At 45.3% G+C, this 14391-nt stretch overlaps 2 protein-coding genes across 2 annotated transcripts, besides 16 other annotated features; both read right to left on the reverse strand.

Annotated features, from left to right (window-relative positions):
• Nucleotides 1–6330: 6330 nt before the first annotated feature.
• Nucleotides 6331–6626: a mobile genetic element.
• Nucleotides 6627–9351: 2725 nt separating this feature from the next.
• EKO05_0005094 (uncharacterized protein) lies at nucleotides 9352–9716 on the reverse strand (the record flags this gene model as incomplete). The annotated part of the gene is made up of 2 exons (XM_059636513.1): nucleotides 9352–9500; nucleotides 9560–9716. 2 exons carry the CDS (start codon nucleotides 9714–9716, stop codon nucleotides 9352–9354), a joined length of 306 nt encoding a protein of 101 aa, XP_059492496.1.
• Nucleotides 9717–9851: 135 nt separating this feature from the next.
• Nucleotides 9852–9901: a tandem repeat.
• Nucleotides 9902–10317: 416 nt separating this feature from the next.
• Nucleotides 10318–10366: a dispersed repeat.
• Nucleotides 10359–11895: a mobile genetic element.
• Nucleotides 11896–13792: a mobile genetic element.
• Nucleotides 12513–12516: a direct repeat.
• Nucleotides 12517–13195: a long terminal repeat.
• Nucleotides 12517–14391: part of a mobile genetic element that runs on past the window's edge.
• Nucleotides 12625–12791: a mobile genetic element.
• Nucleotides 12628–12794: a mobile genetic element.
• Nucleotides 12859–12971: a mobile genetic element.
• Nucleotides 12862–12965: a mobile genetic element.
• Nucleotides 12865–12968: a mobile genetic element.
• Nucleotides 12865–12971: a mobile genetic element.
• Nucleotides 13760–14090: a mobile genetic element.
• Nucleotides 13937–14314, reverse strand: EKO05_0005095 (uncharacterized protein; the record flags this gene model as incomplete). Its single annotated transcript, XM_059636514.1, has 2 exons — nucleotides 13937–14035; nucleotides 14087–14314. The coding sequence occupies 2 exons, from the start codon at nucleotides 14312–14314 to the stop codon at nucleotides 13937–13939; spliced, it is 327 nt and encodes a 108-aa protein (XP_059492497.1).
• Nucleotides 14015–14099: a mobile genetic element.

Genomic DNA, 14391 nt, shown 5'->3' on the forward strand with positions numbered 1-14391 from the left:
CAGCTCACCACCAGGTCCAAATCCTCAGTAACCTTTGCACCAGCCTGAGGCAGCGCTTTATAATCATAGACACCCGCTTCCCACGTCCCCTGCCCCACACCCTGGAACGCCTTCCCCGGGCCATTGGTCTGGGTAAAAGAGCGGCCGTACAGCGGCATACCGAGCACGATTTTGTTGGCAGGCACACCGGCGGAGACGTATTCGTCTAGCGCCTTCTTCGTGCTGAAGGGCGTGGAAGAGGGGTTTGAGGGGGAGGGGCAGAAGTTGGCGTCGTGGCTGGCGTTAGTGTCTGAGGAGCTGGAGTAGTCGTACGCCATCTGCACGTGCGTCAACATGGACGGAAGACATGGAGATCACGAGAAATTGACACTTACGAGGTTCCGGAAGTCGAGGCACTTGTCCATAGCGTCGAGGTTCATCTTGTTGTAGTTGGCAGGCCCAGCAGGCGACGCAACGGTGAGAAGTAAATGCTGGTTGTTGGCGTACTGGGCCGAATAGTCATTGAGTTGTCGCATTAGCCTGGGCTTCGTTGGCAAGATACTCCCAGCCAACATCAAGACCATCAAAACCAAGGTCCGCAAGGATCTTAATCGCACTACTCGCAAAAGTTTCCCGACCCTTGGGTGTTGACGCTGGTGCTGCAAAGTTGGCAGAGTAGGTCCACCCACTGATCGACAAGAGCACTTTAAGCTTGCGGTTCTGCTTCTTAAGCAGAAACAGCTACTTAGCGCATCCGAAGACGTTAGTGCCGACATTGTTCCAGGAGTCAGCGTGGTAGTGCTTGTCAGTATCGGACCAAGTGTCTGTCAAGTAGACTTCGCCGGTCTCTGGTCGAATATTGGCAAAGGCGTAGAGACTGCGAGTAAGTTCTTGGCCTGGAAGATCTTGAGGGTTGAAGTTACGACCATAGATGGCCTGTATCTATCGTCAGCAAATTAGATCTTGGACATTTTCTTTAAGCAAAACAGACCCAGTTGACAAAGTAGGCGACATTCTTGTAACCCGTCGCAGCTGAAGATGCCATGGTGTTGATGGGACAAAAAGTGAACACTTCCTGTCCCTGCGTTGATTGGAATTATATCCTCCAACAGGTGTCCTTGGCAGTCTGTGGAAATGTGGCGGCCTTAATGAGTGTAAAGAGAGAAAACATGATTGCTACTCCCGTGAAGGGGCATGTTGGCGTGGCGCATCCTTATGATGTCGCTAGTGGCACAGGCTAGTGCAGCCACGAGTCGCGGCTTTGGTTGGGTGCCGAAGCTCGAGATGAATGTGGGTTTGAGTTAAGCGATAAGTTTAGGTGAGCGGGCAAGTTGGTGGTAAAGATACCAAGGAGTAATCGTCAAAACCGCGGGAGTTTATACTCAAAGAGAATGACTAAAAACGGCTTAACGTGGAGGCAACATAGACTAGTCAGAGAAAGGCCTGAGCAAAGTTAAAGGAGGGTGCAATAGTCGGGAGACCATGAGATGTACTAATGAACAGCTGGAATGCAACGAAAACACTCCTCAAAGGGAAAGTATCAGTAAGATATCAGAAGAAGAGAAGTGAAAGATAGCAGAACTCCAGGGCATCGGCGGCCTGCTAAAGTTTCCCGAAACCAGTTACTAGCTCTATGTGTGACCAGGAGATATCGTATTCTTTCTCGCCAACCAGCAGTTGCACAAGCTCGAAGTTGACTTCGGAACCCCCAACGCTTCACAAACGGTCTTTACGTTGTGAACCGACAAGCCTGATGCAAAGGACAAACGCATAAGGAGAACGGGCGGTGAGGATGACGGGCACAGATGAGGAAGGGAGGAAGAGCAATGTTAGTCAAAAATGACGACAGTGATCATCCCAATGTTTTAAAACTGTCCAGTAGTCAGGGATAGTACCGTTCATCCGGCTTCAGAACCAACAAAACCAGCACCTGCAAGCAAGCGGTCTGGTGATAATAAATAGGATAAGCAGCCCGACGAATGCGCGTCGCGCGAGACAAGAGGGACAGCCTTACACATCAACGCTAGTAAGGCTCTCCTCCTTACGCATCGACTAGTACTGAGAGTCATGTAGGGCACCAGCCCGAGAAGAATGGTACCAAATTTGTAGATCTTTTAGATGAACTGAATGACCTGGTGGAGCAGCAAAATCACATTTCAAGTAAGGTAGACGATGTGGTGTCTCGTCTCCAAGAAGCACTCAAAAAACCTACTTATAGGAGCTTGCCCAAAGACGGCAAACTTGTTAGATGGGCAGATGGTGCCAGTACCCACGGCCCTAATGACAATACACACCACCCTGGGGAAAGAGCACATGGAGGTGGATAGGATCAGAAGATAAGAACTTTGTAAGAAATATTGATATAGTATGCGGTGCATGAGAATTAAATAGATCGCGGATAGTCAAATCAGTGCACTAGCAATGCTATCACGGGTAGAGATGCTGGTGATCCTAAAGACGGGTTATCTGATTCTTTGAGCTCGTTCTTCTTGTTCATCGTGTCTCCCATGTGTCAAACTCTTCAGAGACGGTGTCTGCTGTCCTGGTAACGTCCGGTGACAAACGTAGGGAACTGTACTCCCAACTGTTTCCTAACTCAGTCTTGCTTCCATAGTTACTGCCCATGTCCGGACAGCCACTTATGTCAAAGGAGTTGTGCAACGGAGCCAAAGGTTGCAAGGAATACTCAGTCGACGAATCGTAGTCTATTTGCGATGCTGGTGATAGTTGGACGAGGTTTGACAATTCATGATAGAATGCGCTCGAAGTGGGTGGCGAGCGAAAGTAGGCATCTGCTGGAGCTGCTGTTATTGCCTTGTTTAGACACTGAGCTATAACAGAGGTTAGACGTGCACTCTCTACTTAAAGACAGAAACTCATTGCGAACTCGCACCCTTTTCTAACGCTTTTATAGCTGCTAATGCGTGTACCAGCCGCTCCTGTAGCGACTCATTGTCATGCTCAAGCTCTCTGTTCTGAAGCTGTTAATAGAATATTCTACCGTTAAACAGCAAATTTCGAACCTGGCGTTGAAGAGAATCAATCTGATCTTTTGTTCTCTGGCGCGACTTTTGCTGACTCTCTCGGTTCATTTTTCTTTTCTTTGCAAGTTGGGCAGCAGTGAGTTTCATAATGTTTTGCGGACTTGCTCTCGAAGATCTCCTCTATTGCTGGGTAGTAGCTGCTGGTATTTTCGAGTCGAGAGGATGGAGAGTAGAACAAGATTAAAGTGAAGGGTTTTAAAGGTTCGTTAGCAAGGTGCCAATAATCGATGGTTCAAAGACCTGCATCAACAAAGTGATCTCGGTAGAAAACGAAGGTGTGGGGCTGACGATACAGCCCCATACATGCATCGTCTAATCAGGTCCGCTTATGACAGTACTGAGAGGGAAAAACGACAAACAGCGAGAACTCAATTTTTGGTATTACCATCACAAAAGCATCAAAAAAATATGCCAGAAGTCGCAACGGTCTCTATAAACCATCGCGCGTCCCCCCGCGCATTCTTCCCCAATGCTGCTATTCAACAATCCATTATTGTTAATGGAGTCTCGCTGAGCAATGCACACAATATGGATAACCATTTACGCCACAACCTCCAAGTCCTTTCCCTAGGCCAATACATTGATGTGATGCAAGAGTATGGGTTCGTCGATTGGGATACCCTGTCCAAAGCGCAAGAAAAGGACTTTGATCGACTCGGTTTGAAACTCGGCCACCGACGTCGACTTCAAAGAGAGCTAGCCAGTATGAGAGGTTTGCCGATCTGGGCACCACTCGACAGACAGTATGGAGATTACGAACCCCCAAGCCAACTGCATCGGCAGCGACCCAGCACTGCTTGCAACGACGCGGATAAAATCAATTTCCAAAGCAACCCAGTTTGATCCTACGATCTGTACCTCTGGCTCGGGAACGTAATCGCATCAAATCTTCTGTACAATTGACACTGGACGGCAACTTGAGCGAACTAGCTGATGAGATCATCTCATCTCGATTGCGAGCGATACAAATAAACAGGCCAACAACACATACAGAGACACGTACAAGAACTCGCATATGATATTCGGCTGCTCTTCACCTTTCCAAAGGCCAACGGTTTGGTCGACCGACGAGCTTCGGAAAGGAACTAGTTGTGGTCTTACAGAAAAGACCGTTCGACGAAGGCGATGAGCTATGAGGAACTGATGAGTATGGGCTAAGCGTGCTGCGAAAGACGAAGCTGCCACAAGCAAAGGAAAAGGTGGTCGTAGGCGCAAGGATGCTGCGCCACACCCTGAGCGTGAGATAGTGCGAAATAATTAGCTCTAATCTTATGTAAGGCCCCAGTGGCGCAGAAATTGCTGCGGGAGAACGGTATTGCTGTACAATAGCTGTGCTTGCAAGTTAATCCTTTTTCCAAGGTGCGCCATCATATAGAGAATAGAGTTTCTGGAATGCCATGACCCACCAACTTTTTTTTAGCTTTTCACGATTCTGAAACTGAGGTCGAATAACGAAGAAGGCCGACGATCAACGCATCCCAAGGCTGTTATGTGCCCATAATGTCAGAAGCCGCGACAGCGAGATACCCCTGTTAACGGCGAAGGACCGCGTTTAACGTCTCTTCGGGGGTTCTGGAAGATAGCTTGTCATACGAAATAGGCCTGTTCAGAATTTCAGAACTTACAGTCTTAATTAATACGTACTCCGAGCTTATCCGTAGAGTAAGGCAGGCTCTTGCGTCTTGGCGAGGGAAATGAAGGCGCTTACATCACAGTGTTTTGTACGCTTAGCGGCCTGGAATGTGCGCTATGCCAAAACTACTCAACCTATAGCGCGTGATTCAGCAACGGCCATCTGCTGACTGAATCTGGAACGGCTGCTGAGATTTGTCCACAAGATGAGATTTGTCCCCAACGCTAGCCGGATTCTTACTAGCCCAAATTAATTACAGTGTTCTATTCACCCAGAAATAGGTACGTGTGAAGGTAGGCTGCACCTGGATCATGTATGTTGTTGGACTTATTATCTACTTACACCGTCGTTTCTTACATGGTCTAAGGGTTAAGCGAGCGAATAACACTCTTTACGGGTAGCTTATCTAAGTCCAGCTAGACTCGGTACCAAGCAGTCGGGTGTCACAAGCAAGGAGTATCCTAGACTGACACAAGTCCTACAGAATCATTGTTTGCGCAAAGGGTGAGGGCGGTTTTGCAAAGTACTGTACTGAAGGTCCTTGCTCGCGTTGATAGCGCCAATGATCATCGTAGAGGTGGTTTAATCGTAGTGTGGATCTGGCAGCCATTACTTCTTGCAGTGTATGGCGGCATGGAAGACCGTTCGTTTTCTCAAAGAGGCTTGAGCAAGGATGCCTGCTGCAACGCTATTGTTGCTCTTTCTGGCGCAGCAAGTTTTGTTGTCTGATGCGCTCGATAGCGGGTGGTGTGAGGACATCATGGATCCCAGGAGGCAGGAAGGGCATGGACTTGAGCTTGTGCTGAAACTTGGTGCTGTGTCTAGAAGAAGCAATCTCCTTTTTTGTACTTGTTGTATTGACTCTTGACCATCTGCTCGATCCTCTTGACGACACGAAGCAAGTCGCCTGTTGAAGTTATAAGATAGTCTTTGAGGACCTTGTGCATTCCTTCAACAGGTGAACTTGTGATCGTGTTGTAGTGTTGGTGATAGGAAGTCTAGGCTGCTGCCCACTCCGTGCGTGTTAAATATTGATTCTCCTGCAGGTACCTGCCAAGCTCAGGCTGGTGACTATAGTCTTTGAGCAAATCGTCCCACTTGAACTGGAACTCTAACGGCCTCTTTGCGTAGACAAACTGCTCTAGTTAGCTTGAAATTATTTAAACTGTAATAGAGCTGCTTTAAAGTGCTCTTAGCGCTGAGGGTCAGCGTACCTGAGCCTAACGTTTCATGAACAAAGCCCTTTGCTTAGCAATCCTCTGTTTCTCTTCTTTTGTTAAGCCATTGGCGTCTCGCCAGATCTGTTGCGCTTTTGTCTGAACGTTCTTGTTAATGTGCCACACACACAAGAGTTGAGGAACTCCTAGGAGCAGCGCGCGCGCTGACATCTTTAATGCTTCTTTGTCGCGGATTGCAAAGGAGCAAAAGTGAACACTTCTGCCTCTCTGCAATACCAGGCTGATGTAGTCGTGATTTTGGCTCCGACATTCTTCCTGGTTGCTAATAAACACACGTGGCTGTTGCACGCTAGTCTTATGGGGGAAGTTTGCGATTGCACAATAGTAGTCTGCATGCTTCTTGCTGCTGAGAAAGCAGAAGCCCGCAGAGAAGAACGTCTGTAGATTGGTGCAGCCAAGTATGTGTAGCAGAGGGAGTTTGCACTTGTTATTTTAGTAAGTGCAGTCTATTAGTAGGACGTTAGGGTTTGCTAGCAGAAGCTTGACCTGCTTCTGGTGGGCGAAGAAGAGGTTCTGAATGCGATTGTTGTTGCCCTTCTTGACAGTAAAGATCCAGTCTGTTGTGGACAAGTCGTCTAGCAGTGCCTCCACTGGGCTTCTTCTGTTGAGATGTTTTTCCCTAATAGCCTTCCTCTCGCTGTGGACATCGGTGGCAGATATTAGTGTGCCCTGATCCTCTCTTTGGATGGTAGCCAGTATCTGCATGGGTCGCACCTCAGCATGGGTCATTGATTGACCGGGGATGGTTGTGGTCCTTGTTCTGTACTTCTAGCTTCCATTGATCGCTGTGCTTGATCCTGAAGATGACAAGCTTGAAAGGACACCTAGTGGAGCGTATGCTCGTGCTTAGAAGCTTCGCACTTGACTGGTAGTTGTGTCTAAAACGATCGCAGTGATAGTAATAGCGTGTCTTGACAGTTGAATGGTAAGGCCAACTTTGCTTGAGGACAAAGCCGTAGCCATGCTGCATGCCATGGGTCTTGAGCGCATCATACGCTTCTTCATATGAGCTGTAGAGCAGGTCTGAAGGGGAGGCTATGTCTTCCATGCTAGGATGCAAAGTGAGTTGATGAGTCTGTTTCAATCTTCTTTATGCTTGATCTGTTGCAAAGACGCGCTGATCTCGCGACGATTTCGTGTTGATGAATTCCACGCTAAGCCATGTTGAGTGATTAATTTCCGCTAGGTTAGCGTTGGGGACAAATCTCATCTTGGGGACAAATCTCAAAAGCTTGGGGACAAATCTCAGCAGCCATCTGGAACACTTATTACGTTGTGTTTCAGCCGCCAAACCTTGGCAGACTTTGGTTATGAGTGACTCGAAAGAGCAGTCTTGAGCTTTCGAGACCAGATCACAACCTCGTTTATTCGCTTTTGCAGACCAAAAAACACGTCACATGCGGGTAACTCTTAGAACTTGATATAGACGTTTGTCCCCTCTCCACGGTACTTAGTCATCGCCACGTGGAGAGGGCAGCTTCAATTATTTAGGGTTTATGTTTGTATTCTAACACAACATTCTAGGTGCTAGCAGCAATCATAGGAATGCCTAGGGGACACAGTTCCGTGAATCTCTTGAGCATGTCGTTGCATGTGCATCTTGTCTGACAGACGCACCTTACAAAGATTGCAGCTAAGACCCTTCCCACCCTTAATGTGTTTCAAGTGCTTGCGTCCAAAATGCTTGCTAAGATTGCCTGGCGTACTAAAGGGACGTATACGCTGTGCCAGCGGCAGTCTCTTATTGCCTAGGCAAAGGAAACATACCTTCAGTCTTTTCTCCTTGTACACCAAGACCTTGGCTGCTTCTAATGCTTCTTCCTTGTATTCTAGTTGGCTTTTGACGGGTAGGGCAGCGTTCCTGCTCCGCCCTCCTGTTTAGATAGGGTTCATCCCCCCCTCTTTAATGCCACAATACAGGGTAACTGCACAGATGGCCCTATTACGTCTGTCTATCTCCTCTCCTATAGTGGTCCCTGGTTTTGACAGGATCAAGTCGGCCAGCTCGCCTTAAGCTGGAAGCATAACGTTGTGAATCAGCTCCAGATCATCCTTAGTTTCTAAGCCAGCAAGCTGCCGCTCGACATCACGCACAGGCTGTTTAAACTCCCAGCATTCCTTAATGTCCTAAAGAAGGGCATGCCGTCAACGCTGCCTCTCCTGGTTAATCTTAGAGGCAAGCGCTTTGTATTTAGAATGTTTTGTTGCATTAGGAACTGAACGTTTAAGTTGCTCTCGTCGGTTAAGCAGGAAACAAACAGAAGGATCATTATCTACAGATGCAGACTGTTCCTTTGTGAGTCGTCGTGGCCGACAACAATCAATTGAACGGCTTATAGTACAAGCCGCCCGCATGAGGGCTGTCTGGGGTTGGATGCCTTGCACGACAGCCTGCGTGTCAACCGTAATACGTCGCGAGAGGTAATGCTTCAAGAATGTTGCTATGCTCGCATGGCCCATTATCAGGTTCTGCATAGCCTCACTAACGTTGCCTACGTACTATGTTAATTCTCCATCCTGCGTCATACGCTTTGCATAGAATAGATTGCAGGACTTACCATTCTCATTAAACGCCTTCCCTCCGGCATATCTCAGCAAATAAGGACAGGTGACTTGAGCAAACCCTGTGACCTCGCCCAAAGTCCAGATCCACAGCAGCAGAGTGGAGTAGGGAAGAGGCTCGTTGTGAGAGATGTCCTAACCATGCAGGGTCCGTACTGCTTTCCAAAACACAGGAATATCATCTAACATTAGATTTAAACCTAATAACAGCTCGTTGCGGCCTTGCGGAATAGTCAGCCTGCTTAGTTCCTCTGGAGAGGTTAGATTGTAGGCTGCAAACGCCTAATCGCAGAAGAGCAGGCTAAGGAGGAAGACGTGTGGACTGAAGAGGAGCGTCTCATCGTACATTATCTCAGGGAGAGGGAAGGTATTCCTTAGAGAAAAGTCAGTAAGCGCATAAATTTTTGCAGAGATTAACTACATACAAGTCTTTAATACCAAGAAATTCCTTTGTAAATTCAAAGGTAAACTTAAGCAATACTTAATAAGGGCCACCCTCAGGATCCCATAGCAGCGTAACTTTGATATGCCGGTAGCAAAGCCTAAGAAGAGCCTAGGGCTAATTTGCTGTAAATCCACCTAGTTGTAAATAAAGCTGGGCTTGTATCCTATAGCGTCTGTAGGGATATCTCTTTTTAGTCGTTACCAGATTCGTTTGTATCACTCTGGCCAGATCCTCAATATACATGCAGGCCTTATCTCTACCTATTTTCTTTAGACTGTGCTTCTTCGCCAGCTTCCTTAGTACCTGTTGATTACATTAGATATAAATACTCGTGTAAGACCAAAACTAGGCTAGCTCTTCATACCTTGTGCATGCTCCGGTTCATTTTCCCATCTAGTTTTACACCAGCGGCTCTTTCATACACCAGGCGGAAAACCTTCCAATACGTCCCTAGGGAGCTGGCGAGCTTGGTTCCTCGGCATTTCCTCCCGTCTTTTCCCTAGCGCTGGCTGAGTAGCCAGTCAAAGAACGTGTATAGAGTGGCGACGGATACAGTTGCGTAGGCACAATAGTGATCTTTCTTAAGGTACGTCCAGCATCTATACTAGGGTTAGTCTATGCGTTCCAGCGCAAGCTACAAAAGGAACAGAAGACGTACTAATTCCACTGATCTTCCATACAATTAAGCAAACGAGTACTGCTGTCCTTGTAATCCTCTTTTGTGTACTCTTGTTTGTTGAAGATCTCCAGCTGTTAAAGATAGTACTCAGGCGGATGATCCTCGTTAGGGAAGAGCCATGCTTCATCCTCATCATTCTTATTGTTATTGTTGGCAAATTGGTTAACGTCTGTTAGATCTGTATCCTGATCTATACCATCGCCTGTGTCAGACCCAGTGTAATCGCTGTCGTTGGAGGAACTCTTAACCAGTGCACGTCGTCGCATAGCGCGCAGTACAGGCAGAGCAAGTAGAGGTAGAGCGAGTAGAGGCAGAGCATAGGCCTATGGCTATGCGTCCGAGGCAAGGCATAAAGAGAGGAGAGAATAACACGACAAGATTCTGAGTTTGAACAACAATACTAAGAAAAGGAGGACAACGTCCTGGTTTGTGTTGCTCCAGACAGCGAGGAAGGAGCCTTTAGTACTCCGCTGGCACGACGACTTTAGACTGAATTAGCATTTACTTGTAGTTTTTAAAAGAGCGAGTCAAGTCCTAGTTGTGCCGCAGCGTTCCTGACAGGAAATTGAATTGGCCCTTGGACCTGTTTAACGCCTACGCTAGCTAAGGTAGGAAAGCCGAAGACCTTTCTGCTTAGGCCACAGCCCGCACAATTAGGGGGGTTTTGCGGCAAGTCAGCATCAAGAAACGGCGTCACAAGCTCCCAGAATCAGGAGCTAAATCGCTGTTGGATTGTTTAAGATAGTAACACTATAGAGTCTATAGTTACGTATTAGCTCTAACGTACTCTACAAGCAAGCCGCTCACCTAAGCAAACCGCTCACTTTTGCTAAGACCACACTAACACTACAACTACTTTGTAACATTACAGCATACAATAATAATATATTATACTACATAGTATATTACACTAATCTATAGTACTCTACGCATCTTTACTACATGTTTATGTGTTATGTCCTGTCTTGCTATATGTGCTACAGCGCCTTAAAGACTAAGTGCTCCTATTAACACGCAACCTCTTCTTTGCCTTCTTCCTATTACTACAGGCCTTAAACTCCTTAAGAGTAGTTAGCCGTACTCCCTCTACAAAGGTTAAAGTCCCCTCTTACTATAATTACTTTCTTTTGTGTAATTTATGTTATATAGCAGCCTTATTAGCTATCTAAAGGTTAGTAACCTAGTTGCGCACTAAAACTAGTAAATGCACTATTAGCTCTGCGCCTTTAGTAAGCTAATTAAGAGCGTTAACTATTAAAGTTAGTGAGCTATTCGCGTGTCTCTCAATCCTCTCTTAAATCAGCTTTAATTAAGACCTAAACTCTAGGGTGTTGCTTAGTGTTTTAGACTTCTAGGTACTCTTATCTATAAGGGGTAGTAGTAGGGTACATAACTGCACTTCAAGCTTTAAGATTACAGCTTCTAGGTTAAGTAGGACTAGGCCAGCACCTCTAAATCCTCCCTAGATGTTGCTCTTAGTAATTAAGGCGTTAAAAGCCGCTTTAAAGCATAGTAAGAACTTAAGTTTAGTAATACGCGTAATCTTGCTATATATCAGCTACTTAGCTTAGCAGCTATAGGCTTTCTTTATTAGGGCAAAATAGCCTACGTTAAGTGGCTGTAGTAGGTGTAATAAGTGTAGAGGTATATACAGAGTAACAATCTTATACTTCTTATAGTACTAGTAGAATTTAACTAAGTTGTAGCTCTTATAGCTGTCTAGAATAAGCAGCTAATAGCTGCTAATAGTGCGCGCCTTTGTGTGCTTATTAAAGTGCTTTAACTACTTAACTCTAAGCTTGTTGTTAGTCTAGCTGTTATTAGAGATACTAATAACCTAGTTGTTAGGTATACTAGGCTCCTTATACTAGGCTAAGAGGTAGTGCTTACTAGAGAGGATAATAAAGGGTGGGATAGACCAGCCCTTTGCGCAGATGCCTTAGATAATACTGGTCTACTCTTAGTTACCCTGCTGCACTGCCTTTAGTCTCCCTTAACGCTTAGAGCCTGTAATAACAGCTTCTGTAGATATAACACCTATTATAAAGCCAGACTTATTAAAGTTGTAGGTGTCTTTATCTAGGATACTATACTTAGCTTTAGTATTCTCTACTAACTAGAACTAGTCTCTAATCACCTTTAGATCCTTACATAGGGCTCTCTTATAGTTATACTTACAATTAAACTTAATTTTAAGCTCTAGCTAACATTTAACAAAGTTAGCAGCCTAGTTCTTACTAATATAGGTCTAGTAGCGCTCTATAAGCAGAGAATTGGCTATATCCTCTACATTAGCAAGCTAAGGTAAGTATCCTTAACGTATTCAACGGGTAAGTCGGCCACACGGGCGAGTCGGCTACTCTGCCAAGACCACACCAACATTCTACCTTATAACGCGATAACTTAATAACAACATAAACCTACGCCCTTAAAAGAGGCTGTAATACAGCTTGCGCTCTAGGCACTTAAATAAGACGTAAACCTTACTATATAACGCGCTGCAGCCATATATAACGCGCCTTACAGCACACTACGCAATTAATATACAGGACGACCTGCACAAGCTAATTATACGCCAAGTTAACAGAATATAGATTAGACTAAGGAGGATGTGATTGCTGAGTACATTCTTAAGCTAGATGCACGAGGATTTGCCCCTCAGCTAGCTGCTGTAGCTAATATGGCTAATTCTTTGCGTGCTAAGCGCAATATAGGCCATGTTAGCATAAACTAGCCTAATATATTTATTAAGCGCTGCCCTAACCTTAAAGTAAAGTTTAATTGCAAGTACAACTACAAGAGAGCCCTCTGTAAGGATCTAGAGATTATACAAGGCTGGTTTAGGCTTATAGCAAATGTTAAAGCTAAGTATAGCATCTAGAATAATAACATATACAACTTTAATAAGACAGGCTTTATAATAGGCTAGATATCTGCAGGAGCAGTTGTTACAGGTTTAGAGCGTTAAGGACGGCTAAAGGCAGTGCAGTAGGGCAATTAAGAGTGGACAACGGTCATACAGGGCATTAATGGCACAGGGTAGGCTATTCTACCCTTTATTATCTTTAAAGGCTGTAACCACCTCTCTGCCTGGTACAAAGAGGACAACCTGCCCTATAACTGGGTTATTAGAGTCTCTGAGAACAGATGGACTACTAACAAGCTTGGTCTGGACTGGTTAAAGCACTTTAATGCCTATACAAAGACGCGCACCTAAGGAGTACACTAGCTGCTCCTTATTAATAGCCACAAGAGCTATAACTCCCTTAACTTCTAACAATACTGTAAGGAAGCAAACATTATTACACTGTGTATGCCTCTACACTTATCTCACCTCTTACAACCACTAGATGTGGGTTGTTTTGCCCCTCTAAAGAAGGTATATAGGCGCTAAGCTAAGAATCTTATACACAACTACATTACTTATATTACTAAAACTAAGTTCCTACCATGCTTTATAGACGCCTATAAGGAGACATTTACTTCTAGCAATATCTAAGAAGGCTTCTAAGGCGCTAGAATAGTCCCCTTTAACCCAGAACGGGTTATAATGGGTCTTAATGTCCGCCTACGTACCCTACCGCTACCTACTGTAGAAGATGAGCCCTGGCAGTCCTAAACCCTAAGCACTACCCTGCAATTAGGGTCGCAATTAACGCTGGTTTAAGAGAGGATTTAAAGGCATGCAAGCAGCTTACTAACTTTAATAGTTAAGGCCTTTAAAAAGCTTGCTAAAGGCGCAGCTATAGTAGCGCATAAGCTAGTGTTAGCTTAAAGGGAGATTACTAGGCTTTAAGCAGCAAATAAGGCTGCTACGCAACGTAAATCGTATAAAAGAAAGCAGTTACAGCAGGAGGGAGTCCTAACAGCTGAGGAAGGCCTTTAATTAACTACTCTAACTGAGTTTAGGGCGCATAGTAATAGTAAGAAGGTAAGGAAGCAAGTACGTGTTAAAGGAGGTAAGGCAACCTAAAGACGCTGTAAAAAGTGCCACAACGTAGGGCATAACTCGCGCACGTGTAAAAAGCCTAAAGAAGGTGTTACTAAATGATATTATATACTGTACTACTATAAACAATGCCAATGTGGGCTAATGCAAGCCATAATAGGGTAGAATGTTGGTGTGGTCTTGGCAGAGTGGCCGACTCGCCCGTGTGGCCGACTCACCCGTTGAATACGTTACTTGTCTAGCTTTAATACATGCTAGATAATTACCTTCTCTTTAGTGCTTGTTAGCTTTATTAATTTAGGCTTATAATTGCGTTATAAAGAGGCTCTAGCAAGTTAATTACTAAGTGTTCTTTAAGGCATGTTGTAGATTACTGCAGCGCGTTACTAAGAGAGTGTTACGTCTTATTAAATAGCCTGTAGGGCAAGCTGTATATCTGCTTTATTTAAGGGCTTTTTTACGTTGTTATGTTGCGGCATTGTAGGTAGTATGAAGTTTGGTGTGGTCTTGGCAAAAGTAAGCAGTTTGCTTGGGTGAGCGGCTTGCTTGTAGAGTACGTTACGCTTGTACGTGCTGTTTGTGACAAAGATAATTTGTGGCTTCCAGCCTTGCAAAAGACTATTGTAACCTGCACATCTTCGTAGGAAATTGACACCTTCTTCAGGAGTAGAAAAGTCATCCAGAAAAAGACAAACAACGTTAGCAAACGACAGCAGCAACCTGCCAATTATAGTTTCGACTAGCGGCTGAGTTTGGATCACGGCGGGTTGCTCTGATAGCCACATGACTTTATGACGCAAGTGTTCGCCTTGCTTTTGCGGTGGCTTCCGTTTGCCACAAGCATTATTCATGTCTAAGCTAG

The sequence above is a fragment of the Ascochyta rabiei genome, chromosome 7 (genome assembly GCF_004011695.2).
Source record: "Ascochyta rabiei chromosome 7, complete sequence".
Lineage (NCBI taxonomy): Eukaryota > Fungi > Ascomycota > Dothideomycetes > Pleosporales > Didymellaceae > Ascochyta > Ascochyta rabiei.